This window comes from Acanthaster planci, linkage group LG10 (genome assembly GCF_054643075.1).
Source record: "Acanthaster planci isolate LZ-2023a linkage group LG10, COTS_SCS, whole genome shotgun sequence".
NCBI classification, from domain to species: Eukaryota; Metazoa; Echinodermata; class Asteroidea; order Valvatida; family Acanthasteridae; genus Acanthaster; species Acanthaster planci.
The window spans coordinates 7,645,295-7,672,282 of NC_141786.1; the positions used below are offsets into that span (position 1 = coordinate 7,645,295).

Consider the following 26,988-nt stretch of genomic DNA (forward strand, 5'->3'; position numbering starts at 1 on the left):
GCATGCGCATATTGCCCACAAACCTCCAGAAATAGCCGTCAACGGTTAGGGACAATGAATTCGATGCCCGAAGATTCTGCTTGTCCTGCTTTTGTGAAAACACCTCGCGATCCCGACCATTTCAACCAACATGGTGCCCTACCGTATGCAACGCCTTTTACCCTGTGTGTCCGTTGCAATGGTTTTCCTCATAGTTGGGTTGTTTTGGAATATGACTTATGGAAATTTTCGCTGGCAGAAAGGTATGTAATTCTTTCTTGTTATTTCTTTCTTCCTCTTTGTAGTCTTTGACTCCATGCAAAGACCAAGACAAATATTGATTTCACCATATAGCTTGATTGAGAGCTACCCCACAATTTTGGTCGTTGGCCTTAGAATCGCATGTCACACATATTTCAGGAATCGAACCATGCAAATATTCTGCATTCTCCACATCTTTGGGGACAACCACGTACATTCTAGGTATTGTACCTTCCGTACGCTTCCTTCCACTGCTTGAAGTAGGTTCATCTGATCTGTTAGAAAATTCAACTGCACGTATTGCAGGCAGCAAACGTTGTAAAAGTGCATATAGAGACCAGGGGTGTATCCAGAGGGGTTTGGGTGGGGGTCCCTCGGCCATATTTTTAGGCCCACGTCTATAGGTTGAAAGACCCCCCCCAAAAGCATAAACCCTGTTCGGTCAAGGACAAAGAAAGCAATTAAATGGCTCCACCAGCGGCGACAGAACTATCGCCCCCCGCAAAATTCCTGGATCACTCCCTGGCTGGATCTACTAATGCCGGTCATTTGGTAAGTTCTATTACAACCAGAACCATTAACTCCCCCCTCAGGGAAAACAAATATGACAAGCATGATTTTGAAAAAAAAAGTACTTTTGAAACTGCACTCTTGAAACGACAACTTGGAACACCATTTTTTGTGGGCAGGGTGTCTTCATACAACGTCACTTTTTATTGCAGATTAAGCCTGAAGGAAAGTCAGTTTCGACTGTCGCAACTGGTTTTATGTCTTCACGCAAAGTTAATACCATCAAGCCAATTGTGTTTATTAGTTTCGTGAGCAGGGCCAGTTGACTCAATGAGACAAATATTTCCCTAGAATATAACAACCCAGCGCACATTACAGTTTAATCGTTCTTCACCTTTACAGCAGAACTCAAATTTGACCAGCACCAGTACCCAACGCTAGCGGTGTACACGTGAAGAGATAACGCATTTACCGCGTTAATTGGCACTGTTGACTGCGCTGTGTCGCGGCGCAGACGTGAATGGCATGTGAATCGTTTAGCCAATGCCAGTGACTCTAAGTAAATGGCAGGGTTCAAATGCCGCGGATTGTTTTAGGGATTAGGTGGATCTTTGCACCTGTTGCCAAATCATGAGGATATAAAGGTGAAGTCTTCGAAATCAAATGAAAGCCCTCATAATAAGTGAATGAAAAAAAGGATCACGGCTGTGAAGAATTCTTCAGGACTCTAGGGGACCCGTCCAATACATTGGTCCTTTGTTACGTTATTGCATAAACATACAAACAAGGCAACTCCCGGTGAAATAAAAACAACAGAAAAATAGGCATTATACCATATGTAGGCTTATTAACCCTAATAGGCTGTCAGCTGAACCCCTATTTAATTATTCTTTCGTTTCGTCAACTGCAGGAATAGATTTCCTTAACAGAATCGAGTGCATAAATTACCAGAGATGACAAGTGCAAAAGTTCTCCACATGTTATTCTGCAGTTTTTTTTAATAATTTGGTTGGAAAGAGCCAACTGTTTTGCCGTCGGGGAAGGTCCATGTGCGAAATTCGCCACGTTTAAAATCGTTCGTGGATGATATAATTTGACCACGTGATGCAAACTGTCCAATCTGGGACCGGAAAGAAGGTCGTGGGTATAATGGCACAAAGCAGTAAACATGGCGACGTCCGGCGGTGTTAACGGTTCCTTAGCGTCAACATTGCTGGATTTCAGGTGTTTAATGCATGAAGAATCAGTCAAATTTGAAAAAAGAGTAACAGCCCTTAAGAATGTCCGATGGGGAAAGTTCACTTCATATGTCAAAGTGTGGCTTGATGTATGCGCCAGATATCAAGAAATCACGGTGACCGAACGAACCGATTGCGAGGGACTACGCACGATCTGTACAGAGGCTATGGCAAAGCACGTACATTGGTTTTCACGAGACATGTTACCGGAGTTTTAGACGCCTGAATGCTGCTCGAAAACGAAAGTTACACGAAGATTATTCCTCTGAAGCTTCATCTTACTCCCCTAAAAACTCTGGGCAAGATCAAGATTTTCCTCTGGAAGATCTTCGAGACTCTCATGACTCCAGCATGTCTGGCAAGTGGCATTCTGGTGTGTTGCCTGTACGTTTACTTGAATGCATCATGGAGGAAAATTAAGCTGGTCGTCACTCGACATGGGAATTATGTGTCAAAGATAGACTACTGCAGGCAGAGATTTCTGATAAAGGTAAGCTGCATTACAATGACATTGAAATCAGGCAAGGTAATGTTGATTGAAATAGCTTTCGAAATTAAATGGTAATTATTTAGGTCTATGTTGGTGTTTTAGTTTAAGCCCATCATACCCACCATTGAAGCTATTTCTAGTAACTTGGATTCAACGAGTGGACCTTTCCCATGAAATATGCAAATAAGGCAGGAACATGCACTTTACTACCACAGGTTGGCAAAGTTGCTTACATCTACTGTGACGTAACAATACAAATCCCCATGCCGAAGTGTGATTCAATCTGACCAGAGCTAGCAGCATCAAGCAGTAGATCCATAAACAAGGCCCTTCTCTTGGGTCCTGGATAGGGATACATGTACAAGTATATAGAAAAGAGCTATCAAACTTTTTAAAGTTTTACCCACTGACACCCGCATATTCCCTTGAATTCACAACCTGGGAATGGCTGGTCGCATAGGTAATGAACGTGGTGGTGGAATTTCAGCTCATATAATGTAGTAGATGTCAGTGGGTGAAACTTTTGAAATCTTGAAAGCTGTTTTTTTAATATATCCTTCCAGGACCCAAGCACTGACAGAGTACACAAAGAGCCCCGATTAAGGGTCCACATTAAGCAGCAGCCTTTATTTGGACTGATAACAGTGACAACGCAGACAATCGTGCCAAAAATAAATGTCTGGTAACAAATTTAACAAACATTTAACAAAATGGTTATAAGATTAAGAGCACAAGCAAGATGGTTTAAATTGTATTTTCTTTTAAATTTCTTTTCCAGGAATGCGTCGTCTAGCAGCAGAGAGCAAAAGAGACGAGAATGTTTTGATACACATTTGAGTCAAAGATTGTCTCGCTCTGGAGGTTCGATATTACACCTGTGGTTACAAACCAAATACTTAGTTCCTGACAAAGAAAAGCAAGGATCCTGAAGGGTAAGCTGTAGACAATTTTTGATTGATGTGTTTTCCCGTTTTTTATTTACTCAGTTTTAAAATATATTCTCTATTTGGGGAAAAATGAATAAATCTTAGCCTCATGTCTTTCATTGGCATCTATCATCATTTTTGGCTCCTTTTAAATATGAAGATTTTGTTCATAGGTAATGGTAAATAATGCTGACAATTATTAGGGAAATGATTTGTTGTATATTTCATTTAAAACTCTGATTAAAGCCACCATTTGTGATGATTGGAAGCCAGCACTTGTTCCAGCTCCAATTGTGCTGTGGTATCCTCATTTGCATGTCAACGTAGTCAGACACTGTTTTATAACTGTTGGCTCATATCAATTCTATCCAAACCTTTAAATATTGGCAAGTTGAAGTACGTACAGGCAAAACTTGTTTTACTCGTAGTTATCTTTTGTGCAGGGCATTCTGCAGAGTTGCAAGTAAGTGCCCGCATATCAAATTACCATTCTGACTCAATGAATTGTACAAGCATAATTCCACAGTAAGGCCAAGTCACCCCGTCTTATTTTTCCACTTCCATTTTTTCAAGATAGGTTCAACGGAGTGTAATGGGAAGATCTGTTAGGATGAAGTGACCGGTATTAAAAGTGTTGTTTACTGTATGATTGTATTAAAGGAGTGAACTTCAGATGGAGCACCAAGAGGGCTACAAGATGTTCAACAGAGATAGTGATTGATGGCCAGGAAATCATGAGTATGTCGAAGATTGATCAACTGTTCGTGACAGTGATTAAGAGGCATGACGGGACCTTCAATCGCACCGGTATGGTTGGTAGACAGTTATCCAAATTGTCCAGTGCTTACAAAATTAACTCTTTATTAAATGTTCAGATCAACAACTATAAACATTGCATTTGGAAAGAGAAGGTGTTGCATAGGCAGTCTGTGAAGAGAAGGTGTTGCATGTGCAGGCTGTGAAGAGAAGGTGTTGCATGGGCAGTCTGTGAAGAGAAGGTGTTGCATGGGCAGTCTGTGAAGAGAAGGTGTTGCATAGACAGTCTGTGAAGAGAAGGTGTTGCATAGGCAGTCTGTGAAGAGAAGGTGTTGCATAGGCAGTCTGTGAAGAGAAGGTGTTGCATAGGCAGTCTGTGAAGAGAAGGTGTTGCATAGGCAGTCTGTGAAGAGAAGGTGTTGCATGGGCAGTCTGTGAAGAGAAGGTGTTGCATAGGCAGTCTGTGATGCCTACACTCAAGCTAAGTATATTTATACATGTACATCAATAATGGAAAGTAAAATGACCTGTTGAAGGATCATGTGCATGATCTATCTCATAAATTCACTCTTTCTTCTGCTCCAGTCCTGCCATAGTAACTCTTGTTTTCGTCAAATATTCAACCATCTAATTTTAACTATTTCTTCTAATACAGAAGTGACAAGCTGAAGTACTGGCTTATATCCTGAGCTCTGCTTCCACAAGCCTTTATGAACAAACAAGCGTGAGATTATCAACTCCTCCACATTGTCATCAAGAAGTGTGGCCGTATCTCTGGAAACTTCAGAGAATGATTCATGAACCGATACGTCTGAGTTGGAAACTGGTACGGATGCTCACACCTCTTCATACGCTGTTACATGTCAGGATAACACTGTACTTGATGATTTTGGTGGATAGTAATGAAATAATGCTCCAGGGTTCCAATTCGCAGCCCTCTTCAGTGTTGTATTTTCAAGGAAGCACAAAACATCTAGATTTCGTAGCTCCCCTGTTCTTTAGAGTTGTCTCCTTCACCTTTGCATTGTGCCATTTTATTTAAAAAAAAAAAGCATTACATCTAAATCAAATGTGCTGTTTTCTTAATTAATTGAATACAGTGAGATTAACCGTTTGGGGAATTTTTTTTCTAAATGCCTTGTTTCATAATCGTACAGTCCGTGTCACATAATTACACTAAGTCTGAATTATAGTCATTTGATTTGGGATTGGAAGCCACGTTGAACACAAAATAATTGGCTCTAAAAAAGTGGGCCCCTGAATCATAATCACATTCTGAGTACATTAAGTGAAGTTCCGTACATGTATTTCCCCTGCTGTCTGCAATTTATTACATTTTCATTTCCAGTTTTAGATATCATAGCCCCTGGTATCTATACTGTGCAAAACTAATTAACTCCCCTTTTGCACTTTATTTTTTTATTCTAAAAAGCCAGATCATGAAGAGACCCGAAGAGTAGTGGTGGTGTCTACCAGATCAAAACTCTTTTAAGAAAGAGCTAATAAAGTCTTTCTGTGGTGTCACCTGACAAAAATCCTGTGCAGTCTTTTCTTAATTTGTCATATATATTCATAATATAAATTAAAATTTATAATATTGAAGGTTTGACAGAATCGTAGTTCTCTAATTCTAAAGTTAGAATTGCCCAAACAAAGCCTTAGAAGTGCATACATGTAAATGCATTGTGCATTATAGCATACAAGACTATGGCAAACATTGAGATGGAATTACTAAAAAATTAGAGGATTTTTGCGAGAACTTTTGGCATAACATTTGGGATGTACAGAACCTCGCATTTATGCATTCAAAAGTATTCCCAGCGTTGCTTCAACGGAACTCGTTTTTACAGCCTGTTTCTCAGTCTTAGCTGACGGCCTATGAAAGAGCCAGGGTCGGATAGAATCCGCCCTACTCCGCTATCGCCGCAGTGCATTTTTTACGTGCTGAGCCTTCAGGAGGTTTTGTAGAAATCGGACATGTACCTACAGTTCTCGCGCAGCGTCCGTTTTTCCCGATGTAGTTTATTCAAAATCGTAAACCTTTCCCCCGGGCTGGCGCGCGTGACCGTGAAATTCAGTCGATAATACCAAACTTCACATATACTGACAATGAGTATCTAATTACATGTACTTGCAACCTGAATTTTCACATACACGGGCATGGGAAAACCATGTTCCGCTGTGTCCACGTATATTTTTTCGTCGGAGTTCATGAAGATATTTTCTTTTCTTGGTATCACGCTTGACTCCTACAAGCACTCGGAAGTAACAAAGGAACCCCCCCAAATAGTCTCTGACTTTTCATTTTCTTCATATTTTCCCTGTTTAATTTATTTCTTATCTAAAGCATTTTGATATTACTGGAGTTGGAAAGTGTTTCACCTTTGCCTTTAATCTACTTTGATGATTATAAAGAAACTGAAGCAATCACAAGAATAATTCAAACCGTATAAAAGTAATTGATGCAAATTAATTTGATTTCCGAGTAAGTTCAATTAGCAACAGGTTAGACAAAGGTTTTCTCGACAAGGTCTTCAAATGTGTCCACTAACCTTTGCAATTGAATGTTAAATGGCTAACTTGGTTTTCCCAATTCAAAGTCAAATTCGTCTTCCACGAATTTGAATATTCGTGTTAGTGAATTGGAATAAAAAGTTTAAAAACAGAAGGACAAACCGATGATTGTTATGTCTTTCGTTTCCAAAACAGATGTTGACTTTGTTACAACACTTCAGGAATTTCCTAAAAATATCGGGAGAATCGTCCAAGACAATCAATCCATCTCGCCTGGAGATGCTGCATCGACTGAGGAAGAACCAGGAAAGCTCAGAGTCGTCATCATTGGCTCCGGACCTGCCGCTCTCGGCGCTGCTCGAAGACTCCAAGATCTCGATCAAGCAGACAGAACAGTCATCAGCATCTTGGAAGAGTCAGACAAACCAGGAGGCCCAGCCTCGTCAGTGAGGGACGGTCAAGGCTTTCTCTGGGACGCCGGTTTTCACGTCGTCTCCTCCCATTACACCTACTTTGACCGAGTCCTCAACATGGCGGTCCCCGGGTGGAACTATCAGAGCAGGGCGTCCTTTGCCTTCATGAAAGGATATGACAAGAAGAGGAGATTTATTCGTTTTCCAATTGAAAAAAACATCCACAAAATGCATAAAGGAAATCAGCAGGGAAGTCACAGAGGATCAGGCGAGAGTGCTAAAGGTGACCTCGCCAACAAATCCATGAATTTTGACGAGAGACTGCCTCAAAAATTCGGAGTGGGTCTTGCCGCTGCGTTTATGAGGAAATACAATCGGAAATTCTGGACTGTCGAACCTAGGGAACTCAACTCAGCTTGGGTTAGTGAGCAGGTTGTGGTACCAGAAATGGCGGAGACCAAGATGAAAGAGCTAGAGAATGTGAACACCAAGTGGGGAGACAACCTTATCTTCCGCTTTCCCAAATACAATGGGACGGGTGCAATTTGGGAGTCGGTTGCTAGACAGCTTCCATGGCGCTGGTTCAGATTCCATGAAAAGGTAACAGGTGTAGATATTGACAACAAAAAAATTACTGTTGAAACTGGCCTAGATGTGAAATTTCACCGCGACATGGAATACGACATACTAATATCCACAGTCCCGTTAGATGTCTTCGTGTCATATCTACAAAGCAGTGATATGTCTTTAGGGCAGATGCAAGAGCTAGCATCCCAGCTGGTATACACTCACACTCATATCGTAGGCGTTGGACTCATTGGTCGAATACCGAAGACCTTGGCTAATAAATCTTGGGTGTACTTCCCAGATTCAGATTCTCCATTCTACCGCGTGACAATGTTCTCCAATTTTTCAGATGATCATGTGCCTAAACCAGGAGCTTATTGGTCGCTTATTTGCGAAATAGTAGAAACAGAAAAAAATTTAAAGTTCAAGCCAAAGTATTGGAGTGAAGAGAACTTGATCAAGGAATCCATGCGAGCATTAGTCTTGTACAGGTTTATATCTGCGGACATGGTAGTCTCCAAGTACTACCGCCGCTTGGAGCATGGGTATCCCGTGCCTTCACGTGAGAGGGACGTGATCCTTGACACGATACAACCTTGGCTAAAAAGTAAGGACATCTATTCCCGTGGACGGTTTGGAGGTTGGAAATACGAGGTGGGAAACCAAGACCAATCCTTTATGCAAGGGGTCGAGGCTGTGGACGACTTCGTATACGACATTCCAGAAATGACGTATCCCTATCCTGATCTTGTCAACTCTAAGAAAAATACGGACCGTGTCTTCCCTCTAGACTACGAGATCGTTATCGCTCACTACAGGGAGAATCTCGATTGGCTGAGACCATACGCCAGTCACACCCTTGTGTACCATCAAGGGAACGACCTAGGACCGCCCTTCCAGGTTTACGGGTGGGAACGACTCGAGAATGTCGGGCGCGAACCTCACGCATACCTGTATCACATTACCACATTCTACGAGCGGCTTGCAGATATTACTGTTTTTGCTCAAGGGGATTCCTTGAGAGGCAGATGTTTCAAAAATCCACTGGAGTTCCTGCGTTCTGCCAAGAAGGGTGTTCCTTGTGTGAAGGTACCTGGAACTTACAGACAGTGGGGGAACATCAAATTCCCCCCGAAATATTTAGAGCATTTTAAAACAAACCCACTGCAAATTTCCAACGAGACTTTTGGACAGGTGTACAGAAATCTGTATGGTCACCCACCACCCAGCGATGGCATTGAATCCTGTAGAAATGGCTGCTTCGGTGTAACCCGGGGACAGATTCTAAGACACCCACTAAAATTCTATCAGAAGGCTCTAGCCTATGTCAGCAAATATTCCAATCAGGAGGAGAGTCATTACCTAGAGCGATTGTGGTATCATTTCTTTGTAGGCCGCGATAAACCGTCAAATGACATTTGATCAATCGCTACAATAGAGTGTTTGCAGGCCAGTGCTTTTGTTCCACTGGGTATTAACAAAGGAGGCCTCACTGTGAAACAAAAGAACTGCCCATGAAGATGGCTACCACGCAAAGCCTCTATACACTATGGGCGTCGAGCTCTTTTTGCACCATCCCACAGCCCATTTTTTATTTATTGAGTACAGCGGGGTAATTTGAATTAAATCCGACATGGGTTTGTTATTATAGCTCATGATTTCATTAGTGTCGGACTGCGTGTACGGGGCACATCTGATGAACATTCAGAGCTGACCGAGGGTAAATTGGGGATTTGCAAGAACGTTATGTCGGATTCGATAAAATAAAATATTACAGGAAAAACGTATGAAGAAAGATACTGTCGAAAGGGTTATCGACAAGTTAGGACACGCCTGAAGCATGGGCATTGCAAACGAATTTTTCGGGGAGGCGGGCAATTTCCAGGGGCGGCAAAGCACTCAGCAAAAAAAGGGATGGGGGGCAATTTTGATTTTTTTTGAAATGACGATGATCTCATTTCGCTGTCTTTTTCCCTAAATGTGTTTTCAGCCCCTCCCAGGGGAACCCCCCTAGCCTTGCTTGCAACCTCCATTGACCGATGCATTGCCTTGTGTACAGTGTGACGATGAATCTTGTTGCTTATAGGACTTACGAGAGGTGAGATTTAGAGCAGGCTGTGAATTGAAGTCTGGAAATAAATACTCCAACAGTGCTTTTCAAATCACAGAGAGGGAAGGAGGATGGAGGGAGCATCCGCTGTGTTGTTTCAGTCACATGAATTCCCCAGATGTCCTAAAACGTGGACATTATGTAAATTGTGTGTGGATTTTGTTTGTCAAATCTAAAGTTTGGTTGCTAATTTTCCAATATATGAAGCTTTTTAATGGCAACTTGACAATAATGATGACAGCGACAAAATGAAAGTCTAAGTTTTACAAATTCTTCTCAGTTTTGGTTCAGAATATAAAAAATTACGATGAATTACATCCAATATTTTGAGTCACATCTGAGAATGAAAGTTAGGTTGGAACCCAAATGGTCCGGCACCACGCATTTCACACAATTGAATCCTGGGAACAAAAAAATTAGAAAAAGTACAGCTTCCTCGTGAATAAGGTCTACTTAGGAAGGTAAACTCTATGATTAAAAAAATCCTTTAGACTGTTTTTTGAGAAAGAGTTCTTTCTAATGATACCTTGATGGTATCCCTCCTGTCATGCATGACAGTCACTGAACACCTTTGTTTTGAAAATGGGTCATCGGAACTCAGTTGTAATACTTTGGATAAACCAGTGAATTAGGTTGTCCTCTGTCATGCTTGTCCTGGTTGAAAGTGACAACAAAATGTTATAATAATGAGGGAAGATTGCCTTTTGTCACTTTCAAGTTATGCAGTAATCTGGTTTAAATGTGTTGACTTGCCCCAGGGGAGTCCAGTGCAGTGTTGAAAAGTGTTCGAGGCAGGACAGCAAGTATGCAACATGGTGCCACTTACCGAAGAGCAAAGAGTGAATGTCTTGATGAAATTTCTTGAAAACGAGCTTTCAAGCCACCCAAGCTGCATTTAGGGAAGCCTTCTCTGATAGGGATCCACTGGCAAAATCTGGGAAAATGTGTGCAACTACCGTGAACATGGGACAAGCCTTAATTTGAATAAGGGTCATTCGGGAAGGAGGCGCACAGTGCGAACTCCTGAAAACGTTGCTGCAGTTCGACAGCAACTTGTCGAACAGCCAAGGGGAACCAGTTGCAGGAGGAATGGACTTTGGTACGCGGAAGGTGTCGGTGCATAATTAACTGTGAATTACGTAATGTGTAAATAATCGGTGTGCCCCTGATATCTTATCCAGGACAAGCATGACAGAGGACAACCTCATTCACTGGTTTATCCGTTTATGTTCAGATGCCATATTTTCAAGACAATGGTATTCCATCATGCATGACGGGAGGGATACCATCAAGGTATCATTAGAAAGAATACTGCTTCTACTTTTCGGAGATCCTTATACATTATAATCATATCTCATGGTTTGGGCATATTAACCCCTTTCCTTGTTTTTTTTTCTGGGACACCCTGTATTGGGGCAATCCAAATTAAAAGTTACTGACACTAACAAAATCATCCAAATTCATTTACGCCATGGACCAAGAATAGGGTTTTACCTGTTCACTGAATTCATAAATGGGCATATCGTTTTCCCCGTTTCAGCACTGAAACTCATTTTAGCAACGAATTGACAAATTGACCCCGGATAACATAGGCAGGATAATTACATATGGCACATCCACATTTAGGCTAAAACGCACGTTTTACCGCAGGACCCCAGGGAGAAATCAAGGTCGTAAACAGGGTTTGGTTCTAAACTTTTGGCAGTGATGCAGTCACAAAAAGTGGCGTAAAAATTGATGGTGGGGTGGGGAAGGGGAATTGCGTGGGGGGATATGATTTGTCTAGCCATAGAAATTTGAAAAACGACACTATATGACACTATATAGACACTATATAGACGCGGTGTTTTCGATACTAATGTACATCTGTAGTAATATGTTACGTTCCTCAGTAATGTTACTTCAAAACGGCATATGTATGGCTCTTTGCTTGTTCTCCTTTTCTGAGTGCGATTGAATACATTTTGGTTCTTGGGAAATCCGAAAAATTCTTCATAATCCACCTTATTCATTAACCCATCCCCATCAAAAAGTAGGTGAAATATAATTCCCCCATTAACCTAGGATTTACACCCTTGCTTTCAGGGCCGCGGTACAGGTACTTCTTGTAATGAAAATAGTCGCTCACAAAACCGCCCCTGTGATCGCGCCTTAAATCTTGCGCATGCGCACAAGCGTTCAGCTCTTGCGCCCTCAAAATTTCCATTGACGCTGAATACCGCGGTGAGTGTGGTGCCGTAGGCAGGTATGACCGACCAGGTTCTGTGTTCACCTGCTCCTGAAGAAACACCACGCAATCCTGACCATCAATGCAGCATGACGCCCCGCCGTAAAAGGCGCCTAGTTCCCCGTTTGTCAGCCCTCATCATTCTACTCACACTGGGACTGTTTTGGAATATGAACTCCAGAAGTCTGCGTGTGAAGAAAGGTAACTCTCCTTTCTCTTTTCCCACCCCAAATTAACCATGCCTCTCCTTGCATTGCTTTTATGTCCCTAAGTCCATAGGATGGATGACATCTTTCCATGTTTTAGACGCCTCAAAGCTACAACTTGACCACTTGACATTTTCTCCTGAATTGATACTTACCGTTACGGTGGTTTTGGCTGCATTTTTCCTGTGATTTTTCGACTACACACAACGAACGACGACACATGCATCAAACAAAGCCTTTGATCAATCAAGAAATCGCATTTTAGTTACGTCCAATGCCGACCAAGCAAATATTTGGAATTCTACACATTTTGGGCGTTGGCCGCACCCCTCTCTTGTTTTACATTGTTCGGTGCGTTGCTTTGTTTGTTGCACGTGTCGTCGTTCGTTGTGTGTAGTCGAAATTCACAGGAAAAATGCAGCCAAAACCGCCGTAACGGTAAGCATCAATTCAGGAGAAAATGTCAAGCGGTCAAGCTGTAGCTTTGAAACTCCTATTGGAGGCAATCAAGGGTTTATTCAGACAGTGGCGATTCAGTTGCTAGTCAAGCCCCTTTCCGCTGTTGTCGGGGAACTCATACCTTTCACAGTTCGAGATCGTGTACAGTTTCGAGTCCTATGCAAGTCGATTTTTTTCAGAATTTGGCTCAACTCGTGATTCATTGTTTCCCATTTCGATCAAAAGCAAGGTCTAGTCCGATGACAATGGACTTAAATTCACATAAGCGCCGGCGACCATTTTAGACCCGGTTTGAAAAGGGCCCCCCGGTAAGCTCGCCCTGTTGCAAAAACCCCTTTCATACCGGCCTGGCTACCGGCCCGGCTACCGGCCCGGGATGCTGGACTGGTTGTTGATCTCGAACTTCTCCATCCTGGGGTCTATTTGCAAGTACTGGTTCTATCCCAGAAGGAACATGCTTGTGGGTTTTAATCCTTCAGCTCTATACAATGTTTACACTAATCCACTGTTAGGGTTAATGAGTATGCGCAGATGGAGGGGGAGGGGATCATCAGCATTTGGAGACACACATAAAAAGAATCAATAAATGGAATAGCAATTATAATGGTTACAATAAAAATATGACATCTGGCCTGTAAGGGGCTATTTGCACAGTGACAGTGGAAAGCAATAGCTATGTGACTGCTTGTCTATAACAATCACAGATTCCTGGATCCGTCCCAGAGAAATAAGAGCATTCATTCAGTATTTGGATGATCCCCAAACCCTTCAGCATATACCTCCACACTGATGACGGGATCATTTTTAAACTGCTCAAGTATTTCGCTCTTGTGCGGTAAGCATTGATATTAGTCTTGCCACAAATTTCAAATATTAAAAATAAAACATTCTTTAGGAGCCTCTAAAGGACGCCATTTTAATGATTTTATCATCATCCCTTGTTTTATGTTTTCCATGAACCACTTCTAAAATTTTGAATTAATGGACAGCTGCTTTCGTTATGTTGTTATATTTCTTTATTGCTGCGTGACTTGTTTTTGTGTGCCTGAAAACCAAAATCTTGCCAAGGCTTCGCGTACCGGATTGCAAAACGGAAGGCTGCGTTTCGTTTATCATAGAAAAAAAGTTGCTAAAACCAATTCTGTATTTGAGATTAACAGCTTGTAATTCTCCATTTAATTTTTAATTACGTCATAGTGACGTCACAAGTATAGGTACATCTCGGCATTCCTGTTAGACTGTATCTGCTCCAGGTTTCGTGTTTATCTCACAATTTCCAAAATATAGGCAGATGGTATGATTTCAAAACAACTTTATCTCACAATTTCCAAAATATAGGCAGATGGTATGATTCCAAAGCAAATTTATCGTTGTTGAGAAATTACCCGACGTTGACCGTCAATTCATCCCGGAAGCAGAAGTAATGCGATCTTTGCCTCAAGATAAAAAATGTGGAACCACCCTAGATCTCTCAAATCCCAGTGTTTTAACATCATGACTCTATTAGTTCGATTTAATAGTTGAGAAAAGTCAATTACTTTTTGAACTAAGATCGTTTCAGTTTGATACTTGATGAAGTTGTCTTGACGTCACACTAGTATGCACATTGGAGATACTATCAACTATCCGCAGCAACAACAACCAGAGGGTCTTTTTTGTTTTCCTGGCAAGCACGTGGTGATCGGAGTATTTGATTTCCAATTTGACGACGTAACATGATTTCAAAGCATGTCGTCACAAAAGTTGTAGGTCATTTAGGCTATGCAATGTGAACGAAATCAGAAGGAAACCGATCACTGTAATTTTGTTCTACAGCCCATCGGTAGATGATGATGCCATTATTTTGAAACTGCACTTGCACACCAAAGTGTTCATAAATCATGTCTGGGTGTTTGTCGTCCCCTTTCATGACAGTATTGTAAATCAATGGGGACAGTCTAATCACACATTAATATGCCAAACATCGATTAGTAAAACTTGTTCTATTCTTTTTCCACAAACAGATGTGAAACAAGATGTAGCATTGGGTAACATTCGGACACTGAGTCCCGAAAATGCCACGATACCTGGCAACCAGTCTATTCCTACCGTGGAGGCGATACCGGTTGTGAGTAAAAACGAAGTTTCCCAGCCTGGAAAGCACAGGATCGTAATCATTGGCTCGGGACCCACTGCTCTCGGTGCTGCCCGGAGACTCTACGATCTCAAAGAAGAGAATAATGCTGTCATCACCATTCTTGAAGAGGCGGACAGACCGGGAGGCCTAGCGTCTTCTGTCAGGGACAAACGTGGATTTCTCTGGGACGTTGGGGTTCACGTCGTCTTTTCTCATTACACCTACTTTGACCGAGTCCTGAATATGGCAGTCCCTGAGTGGAACTACCGGCGAAGGGCGTCATTTGCATTCATGAAAGGATCGGATGCAAACAGGAGATTCATTCCCTACCCAGTTCAAAACAACATCCACACAATGGATAGAGGAGATCAACAGAGAAGCCTTCAAGGATTAGAGGAGGTCACCAAAAATTCGGCAACCAGCAAAAAACCCACCAATTTCGACGAGTGGCTGCTGCAGAAATTCGGAGCAGGTCTCACCGACATTTTTATGAGAAAGTACAACCGGAAAATTTGGACCGTTAACACCACAGAAATGAACTCAGCCTGGGTTGGTGAGCGGGTTGCGGTGCCAGACGTTGAGGAGATCAAGGCCAACATTAGAGAGGTAGACAACGGAACCAACGCTCGGGATTCTGAGTGGGGGCCCAATCGTTTCTTCCGTTTTCCCAAGTACAACGGAACTGGTGGAATCTGGGAGTCGGTTGCTAGACAACTTCCAAACCACTGGTTCAGATTTCACGAAGAGGTAACTGGTATAGATATCGACCGAAAAGTACTAACCGTTGAGGCTGGCCCAGGTGCCAAAATGCATCATGTCTTGCATTATGATACTCTGATATCAACATCACCTTTGGAAGTCTTCATGTCAAATCTCCAAAGCAATGACGTTTCTTTGAGGCAGATGCAGGAACTAGCAGCCAGGCTGGTGTTCACTCACACTCACATTGTGGGCATAGGGCTCACAGGTCAGCTGCCCGAGACGCTTGCAGATAAATCCTGGGTGTATTTTCCGGACTCCGATTCTCCTTTCTATCGCGTTACGATGTTTTCCAGCTACTCAGACGACCATGTGCCAAAGCCAGGCGCATATTGGTCACTCATGTGCGAAATAGCTGAGCCACAAAGAAGTTCAAACCGGACTTACTGGAGTAAGGAAAACCTAATCAAGGAATCCATCCAGGCCTTAGTCTTGTACGGGTTCATCACTGCTGACATGGTGGTCTCCAAGCACTACCGTCGCTTGGAGCATGGTTATCCCGTGCCTTCTCTCACAAGGGATATTATATTAGACATAATACAACCTTGGCTCAAAACCAAGGACATTTACTCCCGAGGAAGGTTTGGCGGCTGGAGATACGAGGTTGCAAATCAAGACCATTCTTTCATGCAAGGGGTCGAAGCCGTGGACAGTATTTTAGGCCGTGCTCCAGAGATAACTTATATTAATCCAAATTTCGCCAACTCCAAGAAGAACTCGGACCGCGTCCTCCCTCTCAACTATGAGCTTGTCATTGCTCATTACAAAGAGAACCTCGATTGGCTAAAACCATTTGCCGACCACACCCTCGTGTACCATAAAGGAAACGACCTGGGACCGTCCTTCCAGTTCTACAGCTGGGAGCGACTCCCGAATGTCGGGCGCGAGTCGCACACGTACCTCCATCACATCATCACTTTCTATCACCATCTCCCGGACATCACCGTTTTTGCGCAGGGCGACAAAATGTCCGGCCGATGCTTCCAAAATCCGCTGGAATACATTGAGTCCGCCAGAAAGGGTGTGCCGTGCATCAGGCTGCGCGACAAGTACAGGGAGTGGGGAAACATGGTGTTTCCACCTGAGTACCTGGAGTATCATGCAAATCGTGGTGACCCAATTCAAAGAACAAATGTTACCTTCGGGCAGATGTATCAAGACCTGTTTGGACGGAAACCACCCAGGAGGGGGATACGGTACTGCTGGAACGCATGCTTCGGGGCCACTCGGCAGCAGATTCTGCGACACCCGCTAGAGTTCTACCAGAAAGCTCTGGCCTATGTTAGCAAATATTCCAACCAAGAAGAGTGTCATTACCTCGAGAGACTGTGGTATCACTTCTTCGAAGGGGTCGATAAGACGTGAGGGGCATACATCCTTTGAAATGAAGTGATGAGATGTTGAATTCAAAGTGACCCTTACTGCTCGATGTGGTTTTTTTGTATACTTTCACGTTCCCTGCATGTTTGTGATTAATTTGGAAGTTTACAGACAGTTAAAGTTGTTAATTAAATTGTTGGATTTACAATGTTTTTAGAGACAAAAATACTTGAGATAAATTCTTCGTTTAGTTCCATAGTTTTGCCTTCATGAAAGGTTCAGACAAAAATAGATTTAATTCTAATCTGATCAACTGGAAGACTTAATTTCCGAATTTGGGTCACTCTGTAATGCTTTATCTTTTTGTCCAATAGTTTGGTGGTCATGTTGTCACGAACAAATTTTGTGTTTTATCTCCCTGTCAGAGCCTCTCCCCATTACCCAAGAGGAGTCCATTGTTGGACCTTCCCTGAGCCGTTGGGGTTAACTCAATTCCAGTGCCAAGGTGTTAGCTGCCCAACTGAAAACCTTCATTTAGCCTCTAATCGCTATCGGTATGTAAAATCATATTGAGGTCTGAGAACTTTGACCTTTTATTTCTCTCAAAAAAGGACAACAGTCGCAGGTGATGAAATCAAGGGAATCAGCTCTTGATAAACTGATTTCAGTGTACAAAGCCCAAACAAGACCCACCAAAACCAATTGTCTTCCACCAAGAAGTCGACCTTGATGTGTTATCATCACTGCCCTTCACTTACAATACCAGTACTGGAAATTATATCTTCATTGAATTCGGACTTGAAGTGTAGCTGCAATGAATTTCCTGTGAAAAAATTTTTCTGCCACTTCACACTCTTGTTCAATGTATAAAACAAAGTGTTTCCTCTAATAGACATTTAAATTAGCCATACTTTGCAGGACAACTGAGGGCGCTGTTGCTGTTGTATCTGTTCAAATTATGATTCCAGAATCATTTCTACTCACGGAAAATATTTCTGAGAACTGTTTGCTTGTTTGTTTATTGCTTTGTACTTACACAACAATGAATCATCAAAGATGAGACTCAGCAAAATCAAACATGCAGGATTTTCGTGTACAAACCAGTGCAGCATTAAGCTTTCTTCGTGAGATGATATCATAGGTTTGTCTCATGAATATGGTAAAAGTAATAAAAAGACGCTAAAATACCCTCTGACAGAGCGACTTAAAAGTTGAAATGAAGTTACTGAGACACAAAGGTGGGTTTTAGAGTTTTGTATTTAAAAAGAATTTGCAGCAGCCCTCTAAGCTTGAGGTGTAATGGCTGCTGCAGATTCAGTCACCGAGTTACCAGCATTAGGCTAACAAGCAAAACAGAGAGATTAAAGTATATTTGAAATGCAGTTATATACCTTATTAAACGAAAAGCCCAACCATGTTGGCCTAGGAAAATTACTTTATTTCGTTTGCAACTCCTTCCGAAATAGTCTCGTTTTTTCTTTTGGACTCGAAGGTGTTGTTGTAGTTGGGCCTTCTTTCAATTAGATACCGTTATTCCATTGTGTAACATTGTAATAAAGTTCCACGAGCACATCTGTCCCATCGCATTAGACCAATTTTCATGAAAGAATTAAACAAGAGCCTTTCTTATATTAAACAAGAGCCTTTCTTATATAGTCACCATTCCATCTAGAATGTTTATAAGATTTTTTTACAAACAAGGTTCTTCTACCTTGGATTTGAATGGACTGACGTTACAATGTTGGACAGAATTATTTGACTGTGGGCGCGTAGTTGAGAGTGATGAGAAGCACTTGTTCAAATCTTAGAGTTGGCTTGAGTTTGTTGAAACCACCGCCATTTTGCATGCATTTATATTTTTTTGATTGGAGGTACTCGGTAAATTCACCGAGTACCACATCATCGGTAAAGTTTCTCGTGAGAGTTTATTTTATAAACTTTGGCACTTCTGTCTTCAGTCGCTGATGAAGTCTGTTCAGTAAGTTTTATCCTGCAATTGTCCACATAACAAGGGGAATCGCTTGCGAATCGTATGCCAGCATTGGATAAATATTTATGAGCGACCAAAATTATACATTTACATGTACAACACGTGTTGTTGGCCGCTCGTCGAGGCACATTCACATTTTGTGTGGTTTTTCGATATGCATGCTACAAATCATATCGAATCGAAATGGAGTCAGAATGTGCTATTGAGATAATATGGGCATCGAAGGGAAAGAATTTCATCAGCCGTTCGACAATGAAGCCCAAACGTTTCAGTCACATCGCTCCCAACAAACTGAACACCAAGGACCGACCTTGCTCTTTTCAACCGATGAGGGGGTGCTTCTTCTCGGGGCGAGTAATGTTACGTGTAGTTATACTACCGCCCTGCCGATGGATTTGGACTGAAGTTTACTGGAAATGCGCGATCTCTAATTAATGACTTGTCAAGTTAACAGACTTTGAAATTTAATATTTAATTAAATTAAACTAACAGTCTAACATACAGCATCTGGGAGTTTGGGTTTATATCGTCGTCCAAATTACTCAAAGCAATCAAATTTCAGTTCAAAAAAGATGTCGGGTAACACAAGCTTGAAAGGTAAAATTGCGTCAAATGAGGAGATTAGTATTAACTGATTTGATTGATTCTGTTTTCGTGGGTTCCCGGGCAACCACGGATATTTTGGAAAACAAGTATCCATGGGACATGGGGGTAAATCCTGATGGAGGGGGAACAACTGAAACAGGCATAATATGCTGTTCTGATGTAAGATTCTGCCGGAATCTTATGTATCTTACAAATTTATGTCCGCATCAAGAACATCACTGTCCTCTATTGTCATATTGTGTCGCTGCCCCCCTCCCCAAGCCTTTCAAATTTCCATGGTCGGGCAAGTCATCCCCCACAATCCCTTCCAACCGTCTTCTCCAATTTCCAGCACAAATGTACGCTACTGGTCGGCATCCATTAAGATTTAGTCAGGTGATGGCCGATAGTGATTTTAAAAAATGGATTTTGATAAGGGGACCTACTCGGGAGAGGGAATCTTAACTTTTGTGTTGACAGGTTTTTCCTAATGGAGTCAGGTTAAGGATGGGAAAAAATAGCGGTGGCAAAATGACTCTATATGGCGGTGGGCTTCAGAGGTGATGGTCGTTGAACGGATATGTAAGAATCAACGGTTAACTCACCAGAAATGAAAAGATTATGAAAGACGAGCAAAGAACATGTCTCCAATGTCTCAGATATTACGTGTTTTATTGATTTGTTGCTAAACGAGTAGCTTTCATTGTTATGCATGGCAGTTTTTTTTAATTAATTGGTCTGCAGCCGTGGAGCAGCTACCGGCCGTATCGAATACTATACCGGCTTCCAGCCTCAATTGACTGCACAGTCAAAGAAGACACGCCTCATTGCATTTATAGTGAACCACCTTGCGACACAAAAGACTGGAATTCAAAGGAGAAGGCGAAACCATGCCTGTTGATGACCGAACAAACTCAGTCGATGCTGACCGATATGCATGGTGATCCAAGGCCGTCTTTGTTATGCAATGGCTGGGTGTGCAACAAGCGAGAAGGTTCGCCGTGAAGAGCACTTGTCTGTCGTGTCTGCTATCTCGCCGTTTGACTGGTGGGTAAATATGCCCTCCGAGGAAACGTAGCCCAACACCATTCGAAGGACTTGTCATTATTATGGCGACCAGGTTTAATCGTGTCTTCGTTTTTCTGGTGATTACGCTCGCGGTGTTCCTCTTCGCGTGCACCACCGTGTGGAACATTGAGTCTAACGGAGGAGTAATTCCAGGAAGAAAAGGTAACTGTATATATGCTTTTATGAGTAGAGCTGGGAGAGAAATGTTCTGTATTTATTAATTAATGTTTACACCGTAAGGTTTTCCTCTGAGTAATACATTACTGATGGTTGGACAAAGATGAGATTCATTGGAAAAAGGGGAACGTCAAGAAAGCGTCAACAGATTACGGACGCCAGTAATTATTCCCTTCAGTGACGTATTAGCCGTCAAAAAGCAAAAGAGCATATCCAAAGAGGTTTGGGAGAAAAACTTGAGAATTTTTCAGACTAGTCCTGAAGGGTTTGTGCACAAAGTTGGAGTTGACGTAGAAATTGTCTCTTTGTGAAAACTGAGAGTACGATTTGATTGTAACTGATTTTGACATAAGAACCTAGCTGAGATGTTTGTTGTAATCCACTTACTCTATTCCGGGGGGTGGGAATAAAAAGAATTTGATATAACAATGAATTTGGCCCAGATCGTCCCTTTGTGAAAACTCTGACGCTACATTACGGCTAAAATTCTGAGAGCAAATAATTCCTTTTCAAAAACTGTTAATCGGGTAACCACCAGCTACCATGTGACCAAAGTGGTTCTGAACGTTTCAGAAACTCTCCGAATTTTCGGGCTCACTGATTTTATGTTGTTGTCAATACCTACAGTTGTTTTTCCCCTGATTTCCCTTCATGCCACACGATTCTGCCAATTGTCTCCACTCTTTCTGACTGTGTTTTCATTACTGGTTGTAACTTTCCTTGTATTTTCTCACACTGCAAAATGGAAAATGTAATTCATTTGGTTATTTATAGCAGTGCTTACGTGTGAGGTCGCAGTTAAAAAATGCACATTGTGGCCTTCGTGAAGGTTGTCTATCACATCAATTTTGGCATGCCATACTTTTTTTATAACTAACTACGTTAACACATGTTCACAAGAAAGCTGAAACAGACCTTTATTTGCTACAGTGTACGTCACAATCACTGGAGGCGGAAGGGTGACGCTGGGGAGACGGGTTGCTCCCCACTTTTTGCAGGTCTAAATGGGGTTGGGCTTAGTGGATCGGCCAATTTATGGCTGATGCCTGGTAGCCTCACAACTGTCCCCAACTTTGAAAGTTTTTCCAACACCGTTGGCCACAAACTATGGCAGGCTATGAGATTGAAACCAGAGTAGAGAATCAAAAAGCTGTGCAAAATTTCCATGCCAGCAATAAAACACGAATACTAAATTCTCTTACCGACTGCTAAATGAAATGGGCTCCAATTTCGGGCTGCAGAAACACATGTGCATTTCGAGGAAAAGATTGTTTTTCACCAAGGGTAAACGTTTTGGCAAACTTTGACTGCCCATGCAAACTGATGGTCGGTGTTTATAAACAAAAGCAAACCCTAGCATTCTCGATATTTACTGACCACATGTATTTCCTTTATTTCATTTCGCAGATGCATTAATTATTTTACCTCCAGTGCGTCGCTCTTATGAGAAATCAGCAACCAGTCTGAACACCATAAGACTCAGTACCACATTGAATGGCTCTCAGGATGTTCCTGCAAGCCAACAGGTGGCGAACGGTACTGTCACCCTTCATGCAGCTACAAAATCCGACCAGGAGACAATCCAAACTCTGGAAAAACAGCAACGAATTGTTATAATTGGTAGCGGGCCTGCCGGTCTAGGTGCTGCCAGGAGACTACTTGATCTCATGCGCAAGTCTAACGACTCTGTGATTACTATCCTGGAAGAGGAGGGTAGACCCGGAGGCCTAGCCTCGTCTGTCAGGGATGATCAAGGCTTTCTCTGGGACGCCGGACTTCACGTCGTCTTCTCCCATTACACTTATTTTGATCATGTCGTGAACATGGCTGTACCCGAGTGGAACTACCGGCGTAGGGCGTCATTTGTCTTCATGAAAGGATCAGATGCGAACAGGAGATTCATTCCTTATCCAGTCCAAAACAACATCCACACAATGGATAAAGGAGATCAGCAGAGAAGTCTCCAAGGATTAGAGGAGGTTACCAAACAACCGACTTCCAGAAAACCTACCAATTTCGACGAGTGGCTGCTGCAGAAATTTGGAGCGGGTCTTGCCGACATTTTCATGAGGAAATACAATCGGAAATTCTGGACTGTTGACACCACAGAAATGAACTCAGCCTGGGTTGGTGAGCGGGTTGCGATACCAGACATCGCAGAGATTAAAACTAAGATCGAAGAGGTTGACAACAAGACAGGCGCCAAGGATTCTGAGCAGGGACTAATCCCTTTCTTCCGTTTTCCAAAATACAATGGAACAGGTGGACTTTGGGAGTCAACTGCAAGACAGCTTCCAAGTCACTGGATCCGATTTCGTGAAAAAGTTAGCGGTATAGATATTGACAAGAAAGTTATTACAATAGACAAGGGACACAATTCTAAATATACTTTAGAATACGATACGTTGGTATCCACGATCCCCTTGGGCATTTTCACTGGTTTACTGAAAAGCAGTGATTTGTCTTTGCAGCAAATACAAGAGCAAGCATCCAGGCTGGCGTACACACACATTCACATCGTTGGCATCGGCCTATCAGGCCAGCCACCCCAGACGCTCGCTGGTAAATCTTGGGTGTATTTCCCCGACTCTGATTCTCCCTTCTACCGGGTGACGATATTCTCCAATTTTTCCGACGATCATGTACCAAAATCAGGAAAATATTGGTCACTTATGTGCGAAATAACCGAACCGCAGAAAAACTTAGATTCGGTCGTCTGGAATAAAGAAAATTTGATAAAGGCGTCCATCAGAGCCTTGGTCTTGCACGGGTTTATCACTGATGATATTGTAGTCTCCAAGTACTATCGTCGCTTAGAGCACGGCTATCCTATCCCTTCGCTGAAGAGGGACATGATCCTTGAAACAATACAGCCTTGGCTTAAAACCAAAGGCATTTACTCCCGTGGAGCATTTGGAGGTTGGAAGTACGAGATTGCAAGTCAAGACCATTCCTTCATGCAGGGTGTTGAAGCTGTGGACAACTTTTTAAACGGTTTTCCTGAGAGGATATACCCTAACCCGAGTCTGATTGATTCCACGGAAAACAAGGAACGTAAAATCCCTGAGGATTATGTCATCGTCATTGCTCAGTACACAGAGAGCCTCGACTGGGTCAAGCCCTTCGCCGGCCACACCTTCGTGTACCACAAGGGCGGCGACCTGAGGCCGACTCGCAAATGGCTCTCTTGGGAAAGTCTGCCCAACATCGGTCGGGAGTCCCACAGCTATCTGCACCACATCATCACCAACTACGACCAGCTCCCACGTGTGACTGTGTTCTACCCCGGCGCGATTGCCGATCATAAGAACTGCCCGCAAAATCCTCGTGTGTCGATCTCGGCTGCAAAGCGCGGCATTCCGTGTCGAGGAGACAGTCCTTTCAACGTGCACAGGGGACATGTCATTGGCGGCAGTTACCTGAAAAAGCCCAAGAACAAGTACTTTCGGCGATCGGACTTTACTTTCCTGGAATTCTACGAGTACATTTACCGTCGGAAGCCAGCTCACCCAGTAATAAAACAATGCTGGAAGGGCTGCTTTGCCGCGACGAAAGCGATGATCAAGCGCCACCCATTGGACTTCTACATCAGAGCAATTTCGACTCTGGGCAAATCTTCTAACCCCGAGGAGGGCCACTATTTTGAGAGACTATGGTATCACATGTTCCACGATAAAACGTGATAGTTTTGGTTTTGTTTTGATCTTACCTCGATCCAAAAATGTGTACTCCAATCCTTAAACTTACGTTGCCTAAATATTACAAAGCACCCTCTTAACGGCTGAAACCATCGTATCAAGACAAAATTAACTTCAAAATTCTTCCATTTTCAGTTTAAATTTATGACACTTTTTAATATAGCCCCGAATTTCTCTATTTACAGAGCATGCTTACTTCAAAAAGGGTGCTTTGGGAAAACGAAGAGATAATCGCAGGAAAACTGGACGTCTTTGTTCATAATTCCAAAACAGTACACGGTGAATTTTTTTACCAGCTTCCCATTGATGACATCGACACTGAAATACATGTATTAATTTTGTGCAGATGTACATGTAACTTCCGGCGCAAACATCGCAGTCTTCTGCTTATTTCTCCTTTTGTTTTTCTGGACTGTTTACTGGCAAAAAATTTGTTGACTCCAAGAAATCAAGATGTCGCCTGACATGCTAAATAGGCATTTTGTTGAAAACCCAGTGCTTAGGGTTATAGGAAATGGCTTTAAGACGTCCTGTTTCCAAGGCGAACGGAAATGATGTCAAACTCGTCTATTCAGCGATATTCATGATCACTCTGGACATGCATCTTGTGGGTAACGTAGGGTAGTCTGGTTCCTAGACCCAGTGAATTTTTTTTAATCAAAGGGTCCATTATCTAGTGGTATCACGTAACAAAACCGAAAGGAGTTCATCCCTTTTCCAAAAGCATCCGAAATATTTGAAACTCTTTGCCGTCAACATTTGGATAGTATCGCTGGTGGTCGGACATTTTCAGTCGTGTTCACGATCAACGAATGAATGTCCCAAATGCATACAGTCATAATGAATATAGTTAACGGAAGCGGATCTTTCAATCTTTAGCTTTCAGTTGTACTGATTAAACTTCTCGTTTGCTCGTTTTGCATCGATAAATGCACCGCAGCCTTGGTAAAGCAAGTGACCGACAAGGCCTGCAAATGAAAATGTTTGTGCTATATCCTCGTTCCACGTTTGAGGCAATCTAGCGAAGCTAGCTACTGCTTGGTTTTTTCTTGTCTTAAAAATTACATTATAGTTTGTTCTTGTGTATTTTGTGCCATTTGTACTATATTATGTGAAGTAAACGTACATCCCCAAATGGAATGAGCGAAACGGAAACGGCTTCCAGCAGTGACTGAAGACGTCGTTTTTTTTATTATAACATCCCTGATGATGCTATCCTGGTAATCACTGACCTGTTGCGTCATGAAGTATATTTAGCCATTGGTGAATGATATAAGATTTTATCCCAGAGTCGTATAGAATCTGCACCGGTCAGGGAGCCAGACTTAACACAGTTTAGATTAACATTATGTGATAGCTAATGGAGGGTTTTCGTTATTAATCTTTAATTACACAGGTGAGCTAGTCCAACGTATCAGTAGACACTTGGCAGATCAGCGTCCATTCCACTGATCATTACCATGGTTATGTCCCTTTAGAGTTTGTAGCTAATGAAGTGTAGATAAAGGGGGGAGTTGATGGGAGCATTAACAGCCATAAAATAGTCATACAGATTCACTAGTGCGTGACATGACCGGGAAATAACCTGGAGACAAAAATATCCACATCGCGTAGGTGTTATTTTGGGGGCGTGGCTTCTCGCAGGTTTTCAAGAGTTCTAAAGTTGTCAAAATAAAGCCAACGGTCGGTACAGTTTTGAAATTAATGACGCGCTGAGTTCTGTATGACTATTGGCTTTATTCGGGGCAAACATAGACTTGACTAAAGTCTGGCTCTCAGTAACATCTTCGTTTCTACTTTGGATGAATATTGAGACCGCTCGCCGTACCTAATAGCTTTGCGCCCTCTTGTGTCCACGTATTACTAGAGGGGCTCATCTACAAAAAGTGGTATCAGCCAATCACATTGCCGGACTTGTACACATTACGCAAGGTCATGTCGTTCATTTTAAATTCTTAATAACCACATATCACCACCGGGGGTCCGATTGGCTTATCCGTCAAGTCGGACTTACTTACTGGTGACGTACATATATAACACACAGGCCGAGTTCGGGCGGCTTGTTCCCGTATGTTTACGAACAGCTCAATTTGTTGTTCGTGGGTCTGCTGCTCGAACGCCGCGAACAAACAATCGGTTATCGCTGGTAGTTAGTGACGAGCAACATGCAACATGGCGGCGTCCAAGTAGGCTACGTTATCCGAGAGTAAATGTTTGGATGGGAGGAGTTCTTTTCTATATAAACAGGAACATTCATTTCTGTGTTACGGAAACTAATTAATGTTAATTTTGCGAAACTTCTAATTGTCTATGGCTAAACCCATGGCAAGAAAGGCCGTCCGATCTCGACCACAGTGTTCAATAAAGGCTATCAAATGAGGGCGCCTTATAAGGGTTATGCGAGCTGCGCTGCCGGGCCAAGCGCGACGACCGTGTGGGATGACGGGATGGCTGACTAGGGAAGAGCAACGTAAAGTCCAAATTAATTCAACACTGATAGCCCCCTAGCTATGTGAGCGCCCTAGGTTGATACCCCTAGGTAACGTGACGTAGCGGGCGCACTCAGTCTAAGTTACTGGTGATACATGTGTTTACATCTATTTTCTTCGCTTGTGTCAA

At 42.5% G+C, this 26,988-nt stretch overlaps 3 protein-coding genes and 1 long non-coding RNA gene across 4 annotated transcripts; all 4 read left to right on the plus strand.

Moving 5' to 3' along the window:
• Nucleotides 1–42: 42 nt before the first annotated feature.
• LOC110976755 (uncharacterized) lies at nt 43–9,837 on the plus strand. The gene is made up of 2 exons (XM_022230319.2): nt 43–242; nt 6,870–9,837. Exons 1-2 carry the CDS (start codon nt 131–133, stop codon nt 9,074–9,076), a joined length of 2,319 nt encoding a protein of 772 aa, XP_022086011.2. The 5' UTR covers nt 43–130; the 3' UTR covers nt 9,077–9,837.
• LOC110976757 (uncharacterized) lies at nt 1,868–4,839 on the plus strand. The gene is made up of 3 exons (XR_015426823.1): nt 1,868–3,410; nt 4,065–4,216; nt 4,816–4,839. It is a non-coding gene; the product is annotated as an uncharacterized LOC110976757 (long non-coding RNA).
• A 1,715-nt stretch (nt 9,838–11,552) lies between the features above and the next one.
• Nucleotides 11,553–18,490, plus strand: LOC110976754 (uncharacterized). Its single transcript, XM_022230316.2, has 2 exons — nt 11,553–12,192; nt 14,660–18,490. Exons 1-2 carry the CDS (start codon nt 12,012–12,014, stop codon nt 16,894–16,896), a joined length of 2,418 nt encoding a protein of 805 aa, XP_022086008.2. The 5' UTR covers nt 11,553–12,011; the 3' UTR covers nt 16,897–18,490.
• A 1,714-nt stretch (nt 18,491–20,204) lies between these two features.
• LOC110976816 (uncharacterized) lies at nt 20,205–25,524 on the plus strand. Its single transcript, XM_022230425.2, has 2 exons — nt 20,205–20,656; nt 22,079–25,524. Exons 1-2 carry the CDS (start codon nt 20,536–20,538, stop codon nt 24,352–24,354), a joined length of 2,397 nt encoding a protein of 798 aa, XP_022086117.2. The 5' UTR covers nt 20,205–20,535; the 3' UTR covers nt 24,355–25,524.
• Nucleotides 25,525–26,988: the final 1,464 nt, after the last annotated feature.

Bases quoted from the DNA above. Each gene is read 5' to 3' on its own strand.
- LOC110976755 (XM_022230319.2), top strand. From the start codon at position 131: ATGGTGCCCTACCGTATGCAACGCCTTTTACCCTGTGTGTCCGTTGCA. The intron at 243-6,869 runs GTATGTAATTCT...TTTCCAAAACAG, and splicing joins AAATTTTCGCTGGCAGAAAG to ATGTTGACTTTGTTACAACA.
- LOC110976816 (XM_022230425.2), top strand. From the start codon at position 20,536: ATGGCGACCAGGTTTAATCGTGTCTTCGTTTTTCTGGTGATTACGCTC. The intron at 20,657-22,078 runs GTAACTGTATAT...TTCATTTCGCAG, and splicing joins AGTAATTCCAGGAAGAAAAG to ATGCATTAATTATTTTACCT.
- LOC110976754 (XM_022230316.2), top strand. From the start codon at position 12,012: ATGACCGACCAGGTTCTGTGTTCACCTGCTCCTGAAGAAACACCACGC. The intron at 12,193-14,659 runs GTAACTCTCCTT...TTCCACAAACAG, and splicing joins AAGTCTGCGTGTGAAGAAAG to ATGTGAAACAAGATGTAGCA.